A 24682-nucleotide genomic window follows, 5' to 3' on the forward strand; every position below is an offset into this window, starting at 1 on the left:
TCCATGGGTCTCGTGTTTCTGTACATCTTGTGAGCAAGGCACTTACAGCCCTTCATTCCAGACTATCTTCTCAACAATGCTTGCAAAGCAAACACCCTTAAAAAAGAGAGTGTTCTCCCCTGGAGCACAGGGCAGGCCTGCTTACTGTTCGTTATAAAGGATCTGTGTCTCCTAAGCTCAGGGTTCCTCTCCTGTAACGCACCCCACTGCACGTACACTCTTTCGTTTGGGCTCATATGTGTCACGTGCCTTGGGACTTGGAGGCAAAGGAACTGATACAAATATGCTGAAGCTTATCCTGTTCCCTGGGCCACGAGTAATCAAGTCTCCTGCAGCATCTATGACACTGGCAGGTTAATGCACGGGCTGACAGGTGTGGTAAAGTCTCAGAGCCTTCGCAGACCTTGACGCACCTTCCTGGAAATGGGTTTACTATCACACTGTAGCATTCTTGGTCATTCTTGATGAATTTACCTAAACAACGTAATACTTACATCACTGATTATAATATAATAACTGTTTTTAAAAGACAATAAAATCTGTTAAGTCTCTTTTATACACTTTCCCAACAGATTATCTTCTAAAGGGGCAGTAGGCCTCAAGTAAGTGAATGACAAAAATCTAAAAAGAAACAAAAAACCAAAAAACTGAACACAGTAGAAATAAGCTGGGAGAGAAGCTATTTTTATAAGACATAAATAATTGTTTTTAATTCAGTATATTCCATGATTAGCAGTGGATACTGTCTGAAGTAAACCAGCACAATTAATACAAGATGTTTTGTTCTGTTTTTAAAGGGACCACTAAACCAACATCTGTATCTCTGTATGGAACTGATTTTCAAAGGGACAGAAGTGGTCTTTGATCTTTCTGAACCACTTGTCTTCAAATTCTTTCGAAGACGCGATCACCAAGGCAGTCAGGGCTGCAGGGCCAACACACTTCACCTCTGTGTGAACCTCATCTCTTATTTTTTCTGGGACGATATCTTCACCCATAACCTGCAGTAGGAGGGGAAAAAAAAAAACCAACCCTGTCCCAGTAACAGGGGAAGCAGACACGGAATGACGGGATGAAGACCACGCTATTTATCAAGTGTAAATGATTTCGTACAGGATTTCTTTAGCAGCCAGGTGACAACTCTAGCAATTCAACATATCGAAAGGATGTTTATTCAGAAGCAGTGATCCAAGACCACATTTGTAAAACATCCCCTACTTCCAGTCTCATCTTCCCCTGAGCAAAACAAATCACCAAGCACTAGCATGGCAGCAGTACCATTCAGGCTACAGGGAGCGAGAGTTAACCTTCTTATGTCATATGGAGCATCTGCAGTTCACAAGAAATGCACCACCAGTGATCCTCCCTCCTTGTAAACGACAGAAAAGCAGCGCTTGCACAGAATGTAACTGCTGCTGTGTAGAGAGCACAGATCCCTTCTCTTAGAAGTTCTCCAAAGAAGTCAAAGGCAGCAAACAGTCGAGCAGCAAGTAGCTGAGTCCACACTTCCCTGATCCAGAGAGACTCCATCCTCCAGAAAGGTTACCACAGCAACCTCAGGGACTTAAGAGCATGCCCCACACTCTAAAGGCACAATACTGCTCCCTACTGGTCAGATCCAGGTCCAGGTTCTGCGTTAGCTTCTCTTTGACAAGACACCCACAAAGTTAAGTTTGTAAGAAGCTTGCATCTGAACTCGCTAAGTGAATCAGCCCATCTTTGGTAAGGACAGTGAACTAAAATTAGGTCCCAAAACATTTCCCATGATTCGGCATGAAAAGTTAGGGAGCCATTTGGCAGGGATGTTTGTAGAGGGAATCTGTCACTTGGATTTGGACTAGATGGTCCCTAGGTTTCCTACAAACCCTGAGGTCCTATGTGTCCATGAATACTCAAATTATAATGGATTAGAAACCCACTCAAGAACAGGTTCCACTGGCTTTAAATCTTCAAAGACTACTTATTGTTTGAGGCTAGAGCTGACAGGATGAACAGCAAGCAACTGTCAGGATTTATTAAGGCATGTTATTTTCATCAATTCAAAGACAATTTTTGGTTTTGTATTTTAACATTTCTGAAATCAAGATGTATCTTATACCCACTGGTATATCACAGTGTAAAGAGCATCTTGTTTTTCTTTTAGTGGCACATCAAATAATTATGTCTCTTAATGACTGATGACTACTTGGACTCAATGAAATACAGTATTTTAAAATCTGGGGTATAACACCAAAAGTGTTTTTTTTTTAATTAAAAAAAAAAAGAGGGGCTTCCCTGGTGGTGCAGTAGTCGAGAGTCTGCCTGCCAATGCAAGGGACATGGGTTCGTGTCCCGGTCCGGGAGGATCCCGCATGCCGCGGAGCGGCTAGGCCCGTGAGCCATGGCCACTGAGCCTGTGCGTCCGGAGCCTGTGCTCTGCAACAGAAGAGGCTACAACAGTGAGAGGCCCACGGACCACAAAAAAAAAAAAGAGAACTGAATAACAGTAATACTCAAACAATGCAATATTCCAAAAAGCAGGCTTGGCAGGTATATCATTCACAGGTGTCAAAAAATCTGCAGAAGTCTTTGGCCAAATAAAAATTTAAACTTCTATATATCAAAAGTATCATAAACTTCAGAAAATACTGAAATACTGTATTTATAAGTACAGTATTTATATAAACAACATATAAAAGGTTAGTAAGCCTAGTGTAGAGAGAGCTCTTAAAATTAATAAGAAAAGCAGAAACATAAATAACGAAGAAAAAGCATGACTAGGTATTTCACAAAATATAAATGGCCAATGAATGTGTGAAAAAATTGTTCATTTTATTAGTAATCAAGTAAACAGTAATATTAAAAAGCGCTATTTTTACCAATGAAAGTACAGATTTTAAAAAGTAATAATATTAAGTTGTTCAATATAAAATTCTGGTTTTATGGTCAAAATGATTGAATATTGACAATTTCACATGGTTCAACCTAATACCTAGGTTTGGAGAAGGAAAATCAGTATTCTCCTATGCTGCTGGAGAATATATAAACAGAACCAACCTTTCTTCTCTCTCTTTTTTCTTTTTTTGGCCACACCGCGTGACTTATAAGATCTTAGTTCCCCAACCAGGGACAAACCCGAGCCCTCAGCAGTGAAAGCCAGAGTCCTAACCACTGGACTGCCAGGGAATTCCCGGAACCAATCTTTCTCAATGACAATTTGGAAACATGCTTTGAGGCTTTAAAATGTTTATATACTTTAACCCAGTGATTCTATTTCCAGTAATCTATTCTAAAACAAACACAAAAACTTTTTTTTTTTTTTTGCAAAGACTTATTAAAGTCGGTACTGAATATTTGTTAAATGTCCAATATAGGAGTTAAGCAAATAAATGATAGCTCATCAAAAGCTGTAACTGGACTACTATCCAGTCATTAAGAATTATGCACTCAAATAATATTTAAGGATACAGAGTCATGATCATACCACAATGTAGGTAAAAATATCAGCCTATAAAACAAAATGCAGTTTGGCAGTTCCTCAAAAAGTTAAACACAGAATTACCAGATGACCCAGCAACTCCATTCTTAGGTAGATGCCCAAAAGAACTGAAATCAGGAACTCAAACAGATACTTGTATGCCAATGTCCATAGCAGTATTCTTCACAAAAGCCAAAAGGTAGAAAACAATGCAAGTGCCCATCAACAGATGATGAATGGACAAATAGGATGTGGGGTGTGTGTGTGTGTGTGTGTGTGTGTGTGTGCGCGCGTGTGTGTGTGTGTGTGTGTATACACACATACACAATGGAATATTATTCAGCCATAAAAAGGAATGAAGTTCTGATACATATGGAAGACCTTGAAACATTATGCTAAGTGAAGTAACCAGACATAAAGGACAAATATTGTATGATTCCACTATTTGAAATATCTAGCACAGGCAAACTCATAGACACAAAAGCAGATTAGAGGTTACCATAGGGTTGGGTAGGGTTAAAGTGTTTCTATTTGGAGTGACGAAAACATTTTGGAAATAGTGCTGGTGGTTGCACAACATCGTGAATGTAACTAACGCCACTGAACTGTACACTCAACAGCAATTAAGATGGCAAATTTTATGTTAGATGTATTTTTTATCACCAAAAAAAAAGAGGGGGAAGGGGGACTGTTATAACATTAAAGAGATGTAAGAGACAAAAGAATCAAACACAGTATGTGGACCTTATATGGACCCTAATTCAAATAAAACAACTATAAAAAGAAAAAAGTATGTAATTAAGAAATATTTAAGGATACAGGGTCATGCTCATGTCACAATGTTAAGTAAAAGTAACAGCACAAAATGAAATGCACATTATCATCCAAAGAGGGCCCAGACATTTCTTTTTTAAAAAGCTATTTTAAATGCAGGTATTCCCCATGCATTGTCCAGGCAGAGGACTACTATTCCAGTCACACATGGGGAAGAATATGAAGATGTTTAAGACACCTTGTAAGGATGTCTCACTTATAAGGAACTTAAAATCTAGCTGAAAAGACATTTTTAAATTTTTTGGGGGCCCCACAGAGCTATCTATTCCAGCAATCACTCTCTGAGTTCAGAGAGAAACTGCCACAGACCAAGTTAAAAAAAAAAACCTGACATCTGAATTTCTCTGCAACCATCAAAGTAGTAACAGGGTGGAGCAGAAAGAAAATGGACTTGGAGCTGGATGGGTTCCAAACTAGCTCTGCCACTTAAAATCTGACCTTAGGGCAAGTCACAGCCTCTATGAGCCTCACTCCAGCTCCCCCCATCCCACAGGCTGTTCTGAGGATGAACAGGAGAAAAAACAGACAAAAGAGCTGCCCAAATGTCAAGTCACTCATTCATTCATTTATTCAGCATTCACAAATCACTGGGCATTTCTGATGTTCAAGCAGGCAGGTACTAACAAGCACTGACAAGTAAACGAAACACAGCCCCTGCCTCACAGCACGCTACTGCTCAGAGGGGATGAAGAGGCCGCTTTCGGGGGTTAAGTGATCAAAAGGCACGTAAAGGAGGGAGACAGAAGTCCTTCAGAAGACACAATTTGGCCCTGTTTTTTAAAAAATGGTCTCGGAGCCAGGAAAAATATCTATGATACTTTGTTTCACATAAACCCTAGAGGACACACTCACCTCTGCTATCAACAGCAAAGTGTCTTCTTTGAAGCTGAACCCTTTCATTTTAGCTTCAATTTCCTGCTGAGTCTTTAAGTTCCTCTCCAAAGCAAACGATGTTTGCTGAGATTGGGCGAGCTGAAGCAAAAGCCTGAAAAACAGAAAGTCCCAATGTGTAGGCTCACATAAAGGACAGCAGTGAGGACATGTTCATACATAGCACTGGAACTGGGCTGGATGTGAGTCCAACTCGGCTAAAGAGAAGGTCCTCACCTTCATTTGAATCCTGAAAGCTCCTTACTCTCAACAAATTGCCCAACTTTACACTGGAGAGTTATCTTTTCTAAAATTCATAGACCAAAACTTCTCAAAGGAATCTTTAGAGAGCAAGCCTCAAAAGAGCTTCCTGTAGAAGTCAAGTGATTGAAAAGCACAAACAATGCAGAGTGAAAAGAACAAACCTCCCCATCAAAGGCTCCTCCCAGAAGTGTCAGGATGTAGCTCTCTGAAGTCGGTGTTCTACGACCCTTCCATCTCCCTGGGCCTCAAGGACTAACAGGATCTCTAGCACGCTTCCGTTACCCACAGCAGGGCCATCCCCTCCACGGCCCTCGCAAGGCCACTCTGCACCTGGCTCACCCCGGTCTCCCCGTCATGGTCCTGGCCTGGTCTCCTCTTCTCTCCTCCCACACCTCCTGCTCGTCTCTATTTTCTAAAATGCTGACTGCAGATTTTTCCAATTCCCCTCAGGCCTCACTGCTACGCGTCCAGAAGCACTCAGCTCTCCTGTTCACTCACTTCCTGCCTTGAGAAACGCCCCCCACGCTACTCTAGGCATTGAGGGACGTTGGTGAGCAAAACAGACAGGTTTCTGCCTCAAGGAACAGAAGGAGAGCAAAGCACAAGCAAATAAGATCACCTCAGGCAGTGACGAAGACTATGAAACAAAAATTCAAGACAGGGTGGACGAAGCGTCCACCTCAGACGGGGCAGTGACGGACGGCTTTTCTGAGCTACCACTCAAGCTAAGGCTCAGATGGTGAGCAGCCAGCCGCAGGCACACGGCGCGAAGAGGGCTTGGCCAGGGGAAGGGGGCCCTGCCAGAAGAACCAGCTTGCCGAGTCTGGAAATCAGGAAGATCTCTGTGGCCGGAACACAGCCAAGAAGAAAACAAACTGTAGTGAAAGAGGAGAAAAAGACAGGCAGGGCCAACTCACATAAGCCCCTGCAGGCCACGGAAAGAAACGTGCAGTTTACATAAGTGCAATGGGAAGCCGCTGGAGTTTTATAAAAGAACATGACCTCACTGGCCTTCACTCTGACTCTTCACCTCACCTACCTGGCCTCTGGAGGCACTTATACGCGTGGCCTCTTTATGTCCTTGCTTTCTCTCTCGCGCTCCTGAAGTTACCTGAAAATACAGCTTACCCTTGCTGCCTCCATTTCATGTTCATTCACCCTCAGTCCTCTGCAGTCTGCCTTGTCACCGCATGGCTACTGAAAGTGCCTTCTCAAAGGTCTCACAAGACCTCTCGCCTTCAAAGCTTCTTCTCACTCCATCTGATCGCTGATCTTTCCTGGAGCTCAACCTCTACACTTCCCTTCTTCTGAGCTCAGCTCCCACTTCTAATGGAAAACTCCAGCTGGATTCCCACCCTCGATCCGCTCTGCTCTCCAGCCCTGTCCTGTCTCAGTGGAGGCACCACCATCCACCCTCACCCACAAGGCAGACTCTTCAGGGTTGTCTGACTCTTCTGTCCTCCCCTCCCCACCCTGGCCTACGCACACATTCAGCTCGTCACCGAGTCCTGTCTGTTCCATCCTCAGTGCCATCCACTTCCCCTTTTGATTCTCAGCGCACTGTGCTAGGTCAGGGCCTCGGCACCATCCACTGACTGGTAAACAGCCCCTTCCCTTGTGTCCCTGGATCCAAACTCCTTCCTCTAATACGTCCTCCTAGCCACCAGATCTCCCTCGAAATCAGAACTCTTGTCACACCACTTAAACATTTAAATATTCTTCAGACCTTCGGCATAAGGACCAAACTCTTTAAGATGACATTTAACACCTTGTGCTAATAAAAACAAACAGCAGATGTACAACATTTACCAAATGTTTTACACACAATGCATACTACAATAAGTGCTTCAGATACTTTAAAACCTCACAACTCTACAAAGTAGGCATTTCCCCCATTTCTCCGTCTGTCAAGATGAGGAAACTGGAGATCGGAGAGCTGAAGGTCAGACGGTGAGCGAGCAAGCACAGAAGTCCAGGCTAATTCCCTCAATAACAACGACTTATTAGGTCCCTTAAAATGGGATCTGACTCCAAGGTCCTGCCTCCTGCTCATGACGCTGTTCTGGTCTCGGGGTCCACAGCCCACCTCTCGGTCTCCTGCCACCAAAGCTGCTCTCACTGCACTGGACCATGTGACACCACCATGCTACACCAGCCCTTCCACTCCTTGGGCCGTGCTTTCTCTCTCGCAAGATATCCTGGCAAGAACACAGGCTCTGGAGTCAAAGATCTGGGTCCAGATCCTGGCAGCACTTCACAGCTGCGCCACCTTGGGCATGATTCCAATCAGCTCCCCAGTCTGTACACTGGGATCCCAACATGTACCCAGAGAGTGGTGAGGGTTAAAATGAAATAATGTATACACAGCATCGAGTACATTCATCTACACAACTGACAAATGTTCCCAAGAGCCCCATTCCATCTGTGGAGGTCCTTCTTCCTGCCACTCTGCACAGCTCCCAGGTACTGGTCCCTGAAGGGTTCTCTGCCACTGACACACTGTTTAGCACCTGTGCTGCCGGTCACCGACTGCTCATATGTTTTCCTCAATACACTGAGTAGTGTAAGGAAAGGGACTCTTTTTTGATGATCTTTATGATCCCAGGCCCCAGCAGGTGCCTGGAACCCAGATGTCGTTCAATGCACTTCTGAATTAAAGTGATATAGGCAATGCTAAATAAACATCCGCTGAAGGAAGTTTAAAATCTGCCAAATAGATACCGCTTTTCAGTAAGACTCACTGTTAACATCAATACTTCCTGAATTCTTCAGAGTTAAAAAAAATAAAAATAAACAAAACAAAACCCAATGCTATGTTTTTTGGTATTATCTGAGACCTAAGAGAGTCTGTTTCTCTCATAAATTACAGAACTGGTCCAGTGTACTCTCCCCTCTCCCTAAACTCTTATACACTATGGATCCAAAACCATGGGAGTCCCTGAACCATGGGAATTCCCTGTAGAATGAATTAAACGTTGTTTATTTGTGTTATTAATAATGATTTGAACACACGAGCAGATTTCCTTCTTCGGTAGCTTTCTGTGGAATGTGAGTGAAAAATTCCTTCTTTAAAATATCGCTTCCCCTGTGTGCAAGCACAGGTCACTATCCACACCTCCCCTCCTGGGAGCCTGTGCAGCCCGCCACTGCAAGGGTCCTGGGATCCAGGGGCAACTTCCCTGGGAGAACACACAGCGCACCTCACGCTGATGCAACGACAAGCCGGCCTCTGCCGCCCGCTCGCCCTGCAGCCGTATCCCTCCCTCCCCCACGGCCTGAGTGAGCCAGAGCCACGGAATCAGCTGCTCCTTTAACCCCGTCCTGTCTGAGCGAAGAATAGAAGCCTGAAGGCGACCTACACACAGAGGCGGGGCCAAACCCAAAGCTGAACCCAGGGAGCTGTGAGAACAAAGAAGAGAAAGGTAAGTCTCTCCCAGCAGCCTCGGGAGTAGGGGATTAAATCTCCACAATCAACTTGATGTACCCTGCATCTCTGGAATACCTGAATGGACAATGAATCATCCCAAATTGAGGAGGTGGACTTTGGGAGCAACGATACATATATATATTTTTTTCCCTTTTTCTCTCTTTGTGAGGGTGTATGTGTATGCTTCTGTGTGTGATTTTGTCTGTATAGCTTTGATTTTACCATCTGTCCTAGGGTTCTGTCCGTTTTTTAATTACTTAAGAAAATTTTTTTTAATAATTATTTTTTTTATTTTAATAACTTCATTTTATTTTATTTTATCCTCTTCCTTCTTCCTTTCTTTTTTTTCTCCTTTTTTATTCTGAGCCATGTGGATGACAGGCTCTTGGTGCTGCAGCCAGGTGTCAGGGCTGTGCCTCTGAGGTGGGAGAGCCAAGTTCAGGACACTGGTCCACAAGAGACCTACCAGCTCCACGTAATATCAAACGGCGGAAATCTCCCAGAGATCTCCATCTCAACGCCAAGACCCAGCTCCACTCAACGACCAGCAAGCTACAGTGCAGGACGCCCTATGCCAAACAACTAGCAAGACAGGAACACAACCCCACCCATTAGCAGAGAGACTGCCTAAAATCATAAAAAGTCCACAGACACCCCAAAACACACCACCAGACGTGGACCTGCCCACCAGAAAGACAAGATCCAGACTCATCCACCAGAACACAGGCACTAGTCCCCTCCACCAGGAAGACTACACAACCCACTGAACCAACCTTAGCCACTGGGGACAGACACCAAAAACAGCGGGAATTACGAACCTGCAGCCTGCAAAAAGGAGACCCCAAACATAGTAACTTAAGCAAAACGAGAAGACAGAAAAACACACAGCAGATGAAGGAGCAAGATAAAAACCCACCAGACCTAACAAATGAAGAGGAAATAGGCAGTCTACCTGAAAAAGAATTCAGAATAATGATAGTAAAGATGATCCAAAATCTTGGAAATAGACAAAATGCAAGAAACATTTAACAAGGACCTAGAAGAACTAAAGATGAAACAAACAACGATGAACAACACAATAAATGAAATGAAAAAGACTCTAGATGGGATCAATAGCAGAATAACTGAGGCAGAAGAACGGATAAGTGACCTGGAAGATAAAATAGTGGAAATAACTACTGCAGAGCAGAATAAAGAAAAAAGAATGAAACGAACTGAGGACAGTCTCAGAGACCTCTGGGACAACATTAAACGCACCAACATTCGAATTATAGGGGTTCCAGAAGAAGAAGAGAAAAAGAAAGGGACTGAGAAAACATCTGAAGAGATTATAGTTGAAAACTTCGCTAATACGGGAAAGGAAATAGTTAATCAAGTCCAGGAAGCACAGAGTCCCATACAGGATAAATCCAAGGAGAAAGACGCCAAGACATATATTAATCCAACTGTCAATATTAAATACAAAGAAAACATATTAAAAGCAGCAAGGGAAAAACAACAAATAACACACAAGAGAATCCCCATAAGGTTAACAGCTGATCTTTCAGCAGAAACTCTGCAAGCCAGAAGGGACAGGCAGGACATATTTAAAGTGATGAAGGAGAAAAACCTACAACCGAGATTACTCTACCCAGCAAGGATCTCATTCAGACTTGACAAAGAAATTAAAACCTTTACAGACAAGCAAAAGCTAAGAGAATTCAGCACCACCAAACCAGCTTTACAACAAACGCTAAAGGAACTTCTCTAGGCAGGAAACACAAGACAAGGAAAAGACCTACAATAACAAACCCAAAACAATTAAGAAAATGGTGACAGGATCATACATATCAATAATCACCCTAAATGTAAATGGATTAAATGCTCCAACCAAAAGACATAGACTAGCTGAATGGACACAAAAATGAGACCCGTATATATGCTGTCTACAAGAGACCCACTTCAGACCTAGGGACACATACAGACTGAAAGTGAGGGGATGGAAAAAGATATTCCATGCAAATGGAAATCAAAAGAAAGTTTGACTAGCAATTCTCATATCAGACAAAACAGACTTTAAAACAAAGACTATTACAAAAGACAAAGAAGGACACTACATAATGATCCAGGTATCAATCCAAGAAGAAGATATAACAATTGTAAATATTTATTCACCCAACATAGGAGCACCTCAATACATAAGGCAAATACTAACAGCCATAAAAGAGGAAATCGACAGCAACACAATCATAGCAGGGGACTTTAACACCCCACTTTCACCAATGGACAGATCATCCAAAATGAAAATAAATAAAGAAACACAAACTTTAAATGATACATTAAACAAGATGGACTTAACTGATATTTATAGGACATTCCATCCAAAAACAACAGAATACACATTCTTCTCAAGTGCTCATGGAATATTCTCCAGGATAGATCATATCCTGGGTCACAAATCAAGCCTTGGTAAATTTAAGAAAATCGAAATTGTCTCAAGTATCTTTTCCAACCACAACGTTATAAGACTAAATATCAATTACAGGAAAAAAATCTGTAAAAAATACAAACACATGGAGGCTAAACAATACACTACTAAATAACCAAGAGATCACTGATGAAATCAAAGAGGAAGTCAAAAATTACCTAGAAACAAATGACAATGAAAACATGACAACCCAAAACCTACAGGATGCAGCAAAAGCAGTTCTAAGAGGGAAGTTTATAGCAATACAATCCTACCTCAAGAAACAAGAAACATCTCAAATAAACAACCTAACCTTACACCTAAAGCAATTAGAGAAAGAACAGAAAAACCACAAAGTTAGCAGAAGGAAAGAAATCATAAAGATCAGATCAGAAATAAATGAAAAAGAAATGAAGGAAATGATAACAAAGATCAATAAAACTAAAAGCTGGTTCTTTGAGAAGATAAACAAAATTGATAAACCATTAGGCAGACTCATCAAGAAAAAAAAGGGATAAGACTCAAATCAATAGAATTAGAAATGAAAAAGGAGAAGTAACAACTGACACTGCAGAAATACAAAGGATCATGAGAGATTACTACAAGCAACTATATGCCAATAAAATGGAAAACCTGGAAGAAATGGACAAATTCTTAGAAATGCACAACGTTTTGAGACTGAACCAGGAAGAAATAGAAAATATGAAGGCCAGTCACAAGCAATGAAATTGAAACTGTGATTAAAAATCTTCCAACAAACAAAAGCCTAGGACCAGATGGCTTCACAGGGGAATTCTGTCAAATATTTAGAGAAGAGCTAACACCTATCCTTCTCAAACTCTTCCAAACTCATTCTACGAGGCCACCATCACCCTGATACCAAAACCAGACAAAGATGTCACAAAGAAAGAAAATTACAGGCCAGTATCACTGATGAACATAGATGCAAAACTCTTCAACAAAATACTAGCAAACAGAATCCAACAGCACATTAAAAGGCTCTTACACCATGATGAAGTGGGGTTTATCCCAGGAATGCAAGGATTCTTCAATATACGCAAATCAATCAATGTCATACACCATATTAACAAACTGAAGGAGAAAAACCATATGATCATCTCAACAGATGCAGCGAAAGCTTTCGACAAAACTCAACACCCATTTACGATAAAAACCGTCCAGAAAGTAGGCACAGAGGGAACTTTCCTCAACATAATAAAGGCCATAGATGACAAACCCATAGCCAACATCATCTTCAATGGTGAAAAACTGAAAGCATTTCCACTAAGATCAGGAACAAGACAAGGTTGCCCACTCTCACCACTCTTATTCAACATAGTTTTGGAAGTTTTAGCCACAGCACTCAGAGAAGAAAAAGAAATAAAAGGAATCCAAATTGGAAAAGAAGAAGTAAAGCTGTCACTGTTTGCAGATGATGTGATAGTATACATAGAGAATCCTAAAGATGCTACCAGAAAACTACTAGAGCTAATCAATGAATTTGGTAAAGTAGCAGGATACAAAATTAATGCACAGAAATCCCTTGCATTCCTATACACTAATGATGAAAAATCTGAAAGTGAAATTAAGAAAACACTCTCATTTACCACTGCAACAAAAAGAATAAAATAGCTAGGAATAAACCTACCTAAGGAGACAAAAGACCTATATGAAGAAAATTATAAGACACTGATGAAAGAAATTAAAGATGATACAAATGGAGAGATATACCATGTTTTTGGATTGGAAGAATCAACATTGTGAAAATGACTATACTACCCAAAGCAATCTACAGATTCAATGCAATCCCTGTCAAACTACCACTGGCATTCTTCACAGAACTAGAACAAAAAATTTCACAATTTGTATGGAAACACAAAAGACCCTGAATAGCCACAGCAATCTTTTTTTTTTTTTTTTTTGCGGTACACAGGCCTCTCCTGTTGCGGAGCACAGGCTCCGGACACACAGGCTCAGCGACCATGGCTCACGGGCCCAGCCGCTCCGCGGCATGTGGGATCTTCCCGGACCAGAGCACGAACCCGTGTCCCCTGCATCGGCAGGCAGACTCTCAACCACTGTGCCACCAGGGAAGCCCGCCACAGCAATCTTGAGGAAGAAAAACGGAGCTGGAAGAATCAGGCTCCCTGACTTCAGACTATACTACAAAGCTACAGTAATCAAGACAGTATGGTACTGGCACAAAAACAGAAATACAGATCAATGGAACAGGACAGAAAGCCCAGAGATAAACCCACGCACATATGGTCACCTTATCTTTGATAAAAGAGGCAACAATATACAGTGGAGAAAAGACAGCCTCTTCAATAAGCGGTGCTGGGAAAACTGGACAGCTACATGTAAAAGAATGAAATTAGAACACTCCCTAACACCATACACAAAAATAAACTCAAAATGGGTTATAGACCTAAATGTAAGGCCAGACACTATCAAACCCTTAGAGGAAAACATAGGCAGAGCACTCTATGACATAAATCACAGCAAGATCCTTTTTGCTGTGGAAATAAAAACAAAAATAAACAAATGGGACCTAATGAAACTTTAAAGCTTTTGCACAGCAAAGGAAACCATAAACAACACGAAAAGACAACCCTCAGAATGGGAGAAAATATTTGCAAATGAAGCAACTGACAAAGGATTAATCTCCAAAATTTACAGCAGCTTAATATCAAAAAAACATATAACCCAATCCAAAACTGGGCAGAAGACCTAAACAGACATTTCTCCAAAGAAGATATACAGATTGCCAACAAACACATGAAAGAATGCTCAACATCATTAATCATTAGAGAAAGGCAAATCAAAACTACAATGATATCATCTCACACTGGTCAGAATGGCCATCATCAAAAAGTCTAAAAAAAATAAATTCTGGAGAGGGTGTGGAGAAAAGGGAACACTCTTGCACTGTTGGTGGGAATGTAAATTGATACAGCCACTATGGAGAACAGTATGGAGGTTCCTTAAAAAACTACAAACAGAACTACCATATGACCCAGCAATCCCACTACTGGGCATATACCCTGAGAAAACCATAATTCAAAAAGAGTCATGTACCACAATGTTCACTGCAGCTCTATTTACAATAGCCAGGACATGGAAGCAACCTAAGTGTCCATCAACAGATGAATGGATAAAGAAGATGTGGCACATATATACAATGGAATATTACTCAGCCATAAAAAGAAACAAAATTGAGTTATTTGTAGTGAGGTGGATGGACCTAGAGTCTATCATACAGAGTGAAGTAAGTCAGAAAGAGAAAAACAAATACCATATGCTAACACATATAAATGGAATCTAAAAAAAAAAAAGGTCAAGAAGAACCTAGGGGCAAGACGGGAATAAAGACACAGACCTACCAGAGAATGGACTTGAGGACATGGGGAGGGGGAAGGGTAAGCTGGGACAAAGTGAGAAAGTGGCGCGCACATATATACACTACCAAATGTAAGATAGATAGCTAGTGGGAAGCAGCCGCATAGCACAGGGAGATCAGCTCGGTGCTTTGTGACCACCTAGGGGGTGGGATAGGGAGGGTGGGAGGGAGGGAGACGCAAGAGGGAAGAGATATGGGGACATATGTATATGTATAGCTGATTCACTTTGTTATAAAGCAGAAATTAACACACCATTGTAAAGCAACTATACTCCAATAAAGATGTTAAAATATATATATATATATATGTATTGCTTCCCCCTTTGTCAATGTTTTACACATTTAATTTTCTTTCCTAATTTTAATGGCTGCCAATTTTAACCTTTTATCTTGAGTGATAATACAAGTTGTATTTTTGAGCAAACATAGTTTTGTTTTTAAATCTTACATGCTAAAAGGATGCATTCAAAGGATTCTATCTAGACCATGGGAAAAATCTTAAAAACGTATACTAAGTGTGTGGCCTAGAATTTTTAGAAGCTTAAAATTAGAAAAATAAAACCTTTACTCTGAGCTTAGCACCATGTGTGTTTAATTCACTCTTAGCTTACCTGGTTCGTATAAAAGAGGCACAGGCTTTCATCTGAGTTTCTAGCAACACTGCTGCTCTCTCTTCTGCCATACAGTTTTGAATATTTTTTAAAGCTTTCTCATTCTTCTGGTTATTACCACTGCTCGTTTCCACAGATAACGCAGAGCTCTCGGGCAACATTTCAGGGAAACACAAAAGACAGTCTTTTCCTGAGTGGGGACAAGAGGATTTGATAGCCTTGTCACTCGAGGTGAAACTGTTCTGTTTCTGAGATGACGCAAGCAATGCTGCAAGCACTGGCTCCAGATTCAGGTAAGCCTCTCCCAATCTGCCCCAGTTCCAAGGATTAAAGGGATGCAAAGAAATCAGTTTCTGTAGGCAGAAAATTGTTTTCTCCAAGTTCTGCAAACTTGAACAAATAGCAAACTGGAGGTAGAGCACAGTGGTTAAATGGTCTGTGTTAGTTGCCTTATTTTCCTAAGGAGAAAAAAAAAAAGATTAGGAAGTTTAAACTATGGAATGTTTCCCATATAAAAATGAAGATGCCTAAAAATCCAAGTTGTACATGTTATAAATGACAAGTAGCCACACAAGTAGGGTGAACTAAATATTGTTCAATAGATCTCAGTTCAAAACCATAAACCTAGAGAAATATAAACTAACCTAACAAAATAATCACCAGTCATTCCCAAACACCCTAATGTCACAACAGTCACATAATCCAGGTGATAGTGGCCTGGCAAAGTTCAGCACCAAAAACCTCTGTGTCAGTTTATTTTCCATTTGTATTATAATCTTTATTGTCTTCAGCCATATATCTGAAAGACTCAAGCCAACTTTTTTATACCCTGTGCTAATGGTTCCATTTTAATATTCCAGGCTTTCTAAAAATCCAAATCGTAATTTCCTTGAGGATTCAAATGGACTCTATTTCCAAATTTTACTTGGCGTAGATATCCTAAACAGGATGGCCCTGCAGCTCTCAGTGTTTCGTGATGCATAACTGAATCCAAATGCCCTCTCTGGTAACTATTAGCAGGGCCAATTATTTCTGGCTGGAGGGGATTGCTTGGTTTCCTTCTGACCAGAAAATCCTTTTCAAGTCTCCTTAATCAGAGCCATCACCTCTTGCCTAACTTGCCAAATGGCAAAAGCCCCGTGGGTTAGGGAAACAAGCCTCCTTTTTCTAAGTTAAAGTCTGTAGAGATTCAGTTCATTTTAAGTCTAAGGAAAACCTGGCCTACTAGTATTCAGATCAAGCCCCTGCATAGAACTGAGCAAGAAATATGAGTAAAACTACCCAGCATGGGGCTTCCCTGGTGGCACAGTGGTTGAGAGTCTGCCTGCCGATGCAGGGGACACGGGTTCATGCCCCGGTCCGGGAAGATCCCACATGCCGCACAGTGGCTAGGCCCGTGAGCCATGGCTGCTGAGCCTGCGCTCCGCAACTGGAGAGGCCACAACAGTGAGAGGCCCGCGTACCGCAAAAAAAAAAAAAAAAAAAAAACTACCCAGCAGGCAGCTGGAAGAAACTGGCTGACCAGTGAGTGAAAGCTTGAGGAGGATTCTAAATATTCATATATTGAGTGAAAAGACAGGAAATAAAGCCTCATGTAACCTATTCAGTCATACTATACCTTCCCGATGACAGATCTGATCTGGTTTTATTATTACTATTTTTCAGTATTCTGTCCTTCCCCAGAGACCATTAAGTTCCAGAAGTTTATGTTCAATGCTGAATTCCTAGTAGAGAGCACAGCACCTCAGACATAGCAGATGTCTAATAACTGTTGAGTAATACATCTTTATGTTTTTTATTTATAATAGTGAAAGCAACACGTATAAACTACCTACAGCAAACGCTACCTTTCCTCTACAGTCTATAGCGCTCTATACTGTTTACAAACATTTTCAGATTGCGGAAGCAAGTATGTGGTGGGGTAGGGTGGAGCACGCAGACCATGGTTTTGATGGCCTAGCTAGTAAAGAACTCTCTGGAAACTAAGTTCCATTTAAACGAGTTTGTGTGCACAGTACTGCAGCTCCTTCTATAATGCAATGATGATGACGAGAGTTAACATTTACAGAGTGCTTACCATACGCCAGACACTACTCTAAGTGCTTTACTCATTTAATCCTGACAATCCTTTAAAATAGACTCTATCACTATCCCCATTTTATAGTTGAGGCAACTGAGTCCTAAGAGAGAAGTCAGATAAGCTGCCTGACGTCACAAAGCTAGTAAGTAGCAGAGCTACAATCGGTCCCACTAGAAGTCACAGAAAAAAGGTACTTCAGAAGAGCTGACGCGTGTTAGCTGGCTTAGGATTCTCCCACTAGACACTAGGTCAGCAATGTATGGGCAGGTTATGGACGTGCTTTTCTGTCTCCTTAGCACCGAACCCAGAACTGCACACATGGTAAGACTGAAATAAATGTTTGTGAAGTGATAAATGGAAAAAAAAGTCAGTAACTGTCAAAAAGCAGTTTCCTTACCACAGTTTATCACATGAGCCTATCAGCCGCTATAAGATGTTTAAACTATTTGTTTAAGAAATAAGTTCCAGAGCTTCCCTGGTGGCGCAGTGGTTAAGAACCCACCTGCCAATGCAGGCGACATGGGTTCGAGCCCTGGCAGGGAAGATCCCACATGTGGAGCAACTAAGCCCATGCGCCACAACTACTGAAGCCCGCGAGCCTACAGCCCGTGCTCTGCAACAAGAGAGGCCACTGCAATAAGAAGCCCGTGCACTGCAACAAAGAGTAGCCCCTGCTCACCGCAGCTAGAGAAAGCCTGCACGCAGCAACGAAGAACAAAATTTTGGCTGCATTGGCAGCCAAAATAAAATAAAATAAAAAGAAAGAAATAAGTTCCATTACAAATTTTATCCAAAAATGATTAAGAAGAGAGGTGAATAAACTTCAGTAGAAGTTGTGAGCATAAAGTGTTCATATCCTGCTGGGCACTCCAAGACTCACTGTGTTTTGTTCAATGCTGGGTCATGACCTGCCCACTCCAGAGCACGAGGAGGCAATAACCACTGGGACAAAACCCAGAAACGGGCCAGAGCGAGTAACAAGAAGAGGACCTACAAGTGGGGAAAAAGAAAACAAAACACAGGGCATCAGGAAATGAGAAAACCATGCAAATGGGCAGGCTGCACTGAGATCATGTGAAGAGACCCAAAGAAAGGGGTGAGACCTATTAGCCTATGCTGCCGTTTCTCCCCAACACTCCTGCCCACCAGGGTGCCCGCAGCCCAAGGACCAGTTCTCAAAGTCCTGACAGAGGAGCTGAAGGTCTTCTGACTGGTCCTTCCTCCTGCCCGGTAAGCATCCCAAGCTCTGGATGGCATCTGCTGGCAACAAATCCTTCTCTGAGCCACAACAGCAGAGACTCACTAAGCTAGAAGGAACCAGAGAGCCAGTCCAGCCCCCGACACTAACCTACCTGTCACTGCTTTCGGTGGTCTGGGGGGGGGAGACAAAGCACAACAGTGATATGCAGGTGATGTGAGGAAGAGAGAGGCGATGGGAGAGCAGAACAGTGACGAAGGACGGGTGACTGATGTCTAGAAAAAGCAACTGAAAGAACCGAAGTTGCTGTTAATTTTCAGACCAGGGAGACTGAACACTATTAAACCCCACCAAGTTCACTGTGTTCATGCCATGTGCTTCCTTAACAGGGTAATCTTATCTTCCAGCTTAAGAATTAACCCACAATTAGCAGAGGGGAGAAAAAGAGTGAACAAAACACAGCTGTTTTCCATGTTCCGAAGACAATTACCACCAAGGGTTCCTCTCACTGCAAGAGGCTGAGGTCCTATGCAATGAACCCCGGCAAGCAAATTGTGGGATTTCTCTTAGTTAATGAAACGGAGGAGGACAACTCAGTTGGCTGCGTACTTCAGGCTGACCTCTGGTCAACGAGATCCACAGGATTCAAGATCAGAGCCTCAGGGCCTCATTAAGTCCCTCTGAGGAAGAAAACTGGTCATCTATAAACTAGGACTGGTCGACTTAGACTTGTCCCCATATAAAATTTACACTAAAAACTGTAGGTGCTTTAATCTGAAAACAAAAACAAGCAGGATATAGAATTACAAAAAAACCTGCTTTTATTACATTCCTTAAAAAAAAATTCTGCAGACTCCATTTAAGAATAAAAAGGATTAAGCTTGGCCTAGTATGATATTTAGTCATTTTTTGGTAAACTTTTTTCCTGTTTATAAAAGTAATATATGTTCATTGTAGAAATTTTGGAAAATAAAAATCTAAACAACAGCAAAACACCTAAAGAAGAAAACACATCACATAATCCTTCCACTCTGAGTATTTACTCCTAACAAGAGTAAAAACCTTTGCAAGTGAGACTTCCACGGTGGTCCAGTGCTAAAAAGTCTGCCTTCTAGTGCAGGGAATGTGGGTTCGATCCCTGGTTGGGGAACCAGGATCCCACATGCCGCAGGGCAACTAAGCCCACACATCGCAACTACTGAGCCCGCGCTCCTCAACTAGAGCCCATATGCTCTGAAGCCTGTGTGATACAACTAGAAAGAGAAAAAACCTGCACACCACAACTAAAGAGAAGTCCGCACACCTCAATGAAACATCCTGCATGCCGCAACTAAGACCCGACACAGCCAAAAAAAAAAAAAAACCTTTGCAAGTGAGATTTTCAGGCAATGAAAAATTTTGAGCATAACACAGGAAAAAATATTACAAGCAAATGATTATGTCTAGACCTCCAAACTGTTCATCATAATAAAGTTCTTCCACCACTGACAATTTTTTTCTGCTTAACCAAACACACAGATTTAGCTGCAACAAGTTGTCTTTTGTTTTGTTTTGTTTTTTACAAAATAAACCATTCAGCCATCCTAGGGAAGCAAATGGAAATACGCACAGAAACCACTCACCAAGTTTGTAGCAATCTCCAGGGCTTCCTCATGCCTTCCCAGGTGAACGAGACACCGAGCCTGGCCTTCCTGGACATCCCTTTTCATGGCAAAATTCGTAGACGGCAGTTTTTCTGAGATACTGGAATACTCTTGCAGTGCTTTCTGGCAAATATTTGTTAAATAAAGGAAAATGAAGGGAAGGGATGAAAAGAAAGGCAGAAAACACAGTAGAAAAAAGAATTCAGTCATGGGGGTGACGTGTTTCCTAGGCAGAAGGTAATGTTATAACTGACCCCACAATGAACTAAAGGAAGACTTGAGCATTTAGTCAGTACTCTTTTTCTGAAAGGTAGAGAAAAAATGGCTGGAGACTATAAATAAAGCATCCTGGAGCCCAAAAGACCAGAATTTGAATCCTGTGTTTGCCACTAACTTGCTGTATAACCTTTTCACCTCAGCAAAATAACAACAGGACTCTTGTGAAGATGACATGAAGTCTCTAAATAAAGCAAGCTGACATCTAATCTAGTTGTTAGTTCTTTCCTTTTCTTACACATTTTCGGGTGCTTTGTTCCTGTGGCCCCATGAGGTATCTGTGCTAGAGGTTCCCACATAATTAGGAGATACAGAACCTGGGGAAACAGACCTACAAGGATCCCAACAAGCTCTCTATACTGGAGTTACAGGAAACAAAACAAATTATACAGAGCTAGAAACTTGGGAGTCTAAGATTACAAACACATATCACAAAAGATTAAATTCATCTTCACAAACAACACACTCATAACTTAGTATACTGTTACTTAAATATACTGTAATGGACAGAACAAAAGCCCATTTCGAGTAGTGCAATCTTCTATATGTTAAATTCTACCTGATACTCCTGCCGTCTGTAGGCCAGGTCCCCTTTGAATTTCTGGATAGTCAGAGCTTCAACATCATCACTGCTCCCCGTTTCTTCATAAAACCACTAGAAATTGTGAAAACAGCATGTTACAGAGAATGAAACTACACTTTTCCACTCCCTACTCAGAAGCAATTTCCCATATATAATTGATTAAACCTCAAAAAAGACATAATTCTTCAGGATAAGACTCAGGAAAACATCTGACAAAGAAGAATGACAATTTTAATGGTGGCCCAGTTTTTATGAAAATTATCACAAGTAATAAATATACCAATAATACAATACCTCTTAACTAAAACACAAAAGTATACGCTTTTATCTATAGCATTTCCAATTTGGGGTGGTGATGCTTGGGAACCTACATTTAACTAGCACAGTTCACGATGGTTCTTTAGACTGAGATGTTTTCCTGCAGAGAAATTTTTAGGGTGGATGGACTAGGGATTGACAACTCTTTATGGAGAGGACATAGAAAAGAAGAACTGTCATTATAGTGCTATTATGAAAGCGTAAAAGCCAAAAGTAGAATCGACGCAAAGAGGAAACAGAGATGAAGGCTGAAAGGCGGCTTCCGTGCAATCAAATGCCGAAGTGCTATAGGAGAAAAGTCTCAGGAAATGCCCATCTGGAATATTTTATTCACTTTTCTACTGATTTAAACCCTATGGATAGAAAGATCTTTTTTGATTATTGCATAAAGAACATTAAGATGAGAAAACACGAATTACGAGAAGCACTGTGTGCCAGTTTTCCAGCTCCAAAGAAGTATCTCATCCTCCTCCCCTCCCACCTTTTTAAAAAAATTTTTTTATTTCTGGCTGCATTAGGTCTTTGTTGCTGTGCATGGGCTTTCTCTAGTTGCAGCGAGCAGGGGCTACTCTTCGTTGCAGAGCACAGGCTCTAGGCGCGCGGGCTTCAGTAGTTGTGGCTCACGGGCTCTAGAGCGCAGGTTCAGTAGCTGTGGCACACGGGCTTAGTTGCTCTGCAGCATGTGGGATCTTCCCAGATGAGGGATTGAACCCGTGTCCCCTGCATTGGCAGGCAGGTTCTCAACCACTGTGACCTCAGGAAAGTCCCCCATCCTCCCTTTTACTTAGAGTAAAACACACTGAGGCTGAATGAAGTCAGTTACACACTATTATTAATTCAAACGTAACTGCATTTGTGATGGCTCCACCATCACATCAAAATTTCTTGGTTCTATTTCTAAAAGAGTTGCTTGGGTATCACTGCCCCCCTGTTAATTAGTAATATCGTTAATTAGCAATCGTTTCCCTCCTTAGCCTGATTCATCATTGTGGAGAAAGCTAGCAACCACTGTTTTTCTGTTCTCCCTGAAGTACTGTGTAACCCAACAACAGCCTATATACTGAACCCATAATTTTCCTTTGCACTTTATTGCTCTCCAGTCACATACTCTATTAGATTATCGGCCAATCCCAACTTCTTTAACAATAACTGAATAACTGCAAACCTCCATCCAATGTTCATCATCCTACTGGGAAATGATCAAGCAAAATTGGCTTTCAAACGCAAGAGCGCAGATGGGGATGGCTTTAAATACCCCATTCTGGTAAGAGTAGGAGGGAAAGGCTGTGAACAAGGGTGAGACTAAGAAGGGAAGTGCTGGTAAGGCAAAACACCTGGTCCCACACCAAATAGGCAGGGAACACAGATCTTCTAACCCAAACTCCTGGTTTTACACTTGGGGAAACCAAGAGGACTTGAATGGGGCCTGAATTTATGAGCAGTTACCATTTACCAAATAAATTCTAATGACAAGTGATTTGGGGATTTTACTTTATAAGTATACAGCATACCACACCTGGCGAAGTATTATCTCATTCTACTCTCACAATAAACCTGTGAGCCAGCAAACATTATTTTTTCTCAAATGACAAATAAGGAACTGACACTTTGAAAGGCAACTGGTAAAGCCAACGCTGGAACGCAAGGGTCCTATCTCACACCCGTGGCTTTTTAATGCGGTACCCCATGACTTTGAAAGCCCATTCCCCGCTTTTAGTCTACACGATCAAGTACTAAAGGTCACTCTGAAAGACTGCATGTGGCAAGGAGAAAATGTAAGTGAAATAAAGCAAACATACAACTCAGTAATTTCTGAGTGCCTGACATCTGTAAGTACAAGGGTTTTAAGGAAAAATGAGACGATACGTGTCAAGGAACCCTGCCCAGTGCCTGGAACACTACCTGATAGAAAGGAATTATTATTGGTGAGATGAAATTTACACACATGAAAGAATACCAGGTTAATACTCTACTTATTCAAAATATTCACGGAGTTCCCACTATGAACAAAAACTGCCAGGCACTGTGGAGGACATAAAGTTAAGCACGCACGCTCCTGTGATCATTAAGCATTCTGGGTCTAAGAGTTTTAAGAGATACTGACAATTGCTTTAGTAGGTAAAAGAGGGAAAAGGAGTCAAAACATATGTGGTTGGAAGAGGGAATCAGAAAAGACTTCTTGGAGGAGGTGGCATTTAAGGTGCGCCTTGAGAAATGTCTGTAATTGAACGATTGTGACCATCTGAACGGGGTTAACATGGGCAGGGGGAACTCAGTGAACAAGGGCAGGCCCGTGGGTGGGACGTCACGGTTCAGGGAGCAGACAACACTGAGGTCTGAAAAGTGGGCGGGGGCTGGATTTCTGGGGGCCCTGACTGCCCGGCAGCAGAAGCAGTGAAGCTCCACGGGAGCTACTACAGATTTTAGAGCAGGGGCGTGAGGCCAGCGAGCCTCCGGGAGGCAGGCCGAACGCCAGGTGCGAGTTGATCGCCGACGGCGCGGGGATTCCCTCGGGGGCAGAGGGGGCCGGGCCCAGCCGGCTGCGGCTTGAGTAGGGGAAGGGACACCAGGGAGTCCGCGTGAACCCAGGGCTCGTGCCGGGAGAGTTTGGGCTCGGGGGTAGGCCACGCGGCCTTGGGGCGCTGAAGCGCTGTCGGGCCGGGACCCGGGAGCGCGAGGCCCGGGGGCTGGGATGAGGCCGAGAGGCCCCGCTTTCTCACCTGCGGCTCGCAGAGCTTGGCGCGGTAGCACGCAAGCGGTCCAGGCCGCCTCTCCCGCCTCTCCTCGAACACCGAGTCCTCGAACTCGCCGCCAAGCAACCAGCAGCCGGTTTCCATTGCGCGCCCAGGACAGGAGCATCGAGAGGAGGCGGTGCCTAGAGCGGCGCCCACGTGCGGGCCAACGCGGAAGGGGCGGGGCCGTCGAGGCCCAGCGAGCGGCATGCTGGGACTTGTAGTCTTTGGGCGGGAGCCAGACCGGGACTTGGCCCACGGCAAGTTGGGAGTCGTTGAGCTGAGATTTTATCTGGTTCACGACGCGAGGACAGAACTTGACTTCTCTGTTTCTGGAGATGGACAGAGCGATCCTTACGTGCACGCATCAAAAAGCACTAGCCTCAGGGTAGCTGTTCAAAACTGGTAGGTACCAGTTTTTCACTATTGACCGTACTCCTAGCACTGTGTTAAGCACTTTTTTTTTTTACTTCCATTTTACTGTATCCTTTCCTAACAACCTCTGAACGGCACGATGATTCTCATTAAAAACCGGGGCTTAGA

General features: G+C 42.5%; 1 protein-coding gene across 2 annotated transcripts; it reads right to left on the reverse strand.

Moving 5' to 3' along the window:
- Positions 1-668: 668 nt before the first annotated feature.
- C17H8orf76 (chromosome 17 C8orf76 homolog) lies at positions 669-24682 on the reverse strand. Of its 2 annotated transcripts, none has more exons than XM_032610358.1 (6): positions 24128-24682; positions 21066-21161; positions 20210-20353; positions 15310-15767; positions 5144-5276; positions 669-1001 (listed from the first exon to the last, which is right to left on the reverse strand). In XM_032610358.1, the coding sequence occupies exons 1-6, from the start codon at positions 24347-24349 to the stop codon at positions 804-806; spliced, it is 1251 nt and encodes a 416-aa protein (XP_032466249.1). In that variant the 5' UTR covers positions 24350-24682; the 3' UTR covers positions 669-803. The 2 variants fall into 2 exon arrangements, with proteins under 2 accessions (XP_032466249.1, XP_032466250.1); XM_032610359.1 differs by having other exon boundaries at positions 822-1033; positions 24128-24363.

Source organism: Phocoena sinus, chromosome 17, assembly GCF_008692025.1.
Source record: "Phocoena sinus isolate mPhoSin1 chromosome 17, mPhoSin1.pri, whole genome shotgun sequence".
NCBI lineage: Eukaryota > Metazoa > Chordata > Mammalia > Artiodactyla > Phocoenidae > Phocoena > Phocoena sinus.

What these genes read in the sequence shown, in the direction of transcription:
- C17H8orf76 (XM_032610358.1), bottom strand. Translation starts at nt 24,349, where the DNA reads ATGCCGCTCGCTGGGCCTCGACGGCCCCGCCCCTTCCGCGTTGGCCCG. An exon ending in TGGAGATTGCTACAAACTTG is followed by an intron (nt 15,768 to 20,209) that starts GTGAGTGGTTTC and finishes TTTTCTCCTTAG; the next exon opens with GAAAATAAGGCAACTAACAC. An exon ending in GCCTCTTTTATACGAACCAG is followed by an intron (nt 5,277 to 15,309) that starts GTAAGCTAAGAG and finishes TCTGTTTTTCAG; the next exon opens with GCTTTTGCTTCAGCTCGCCC.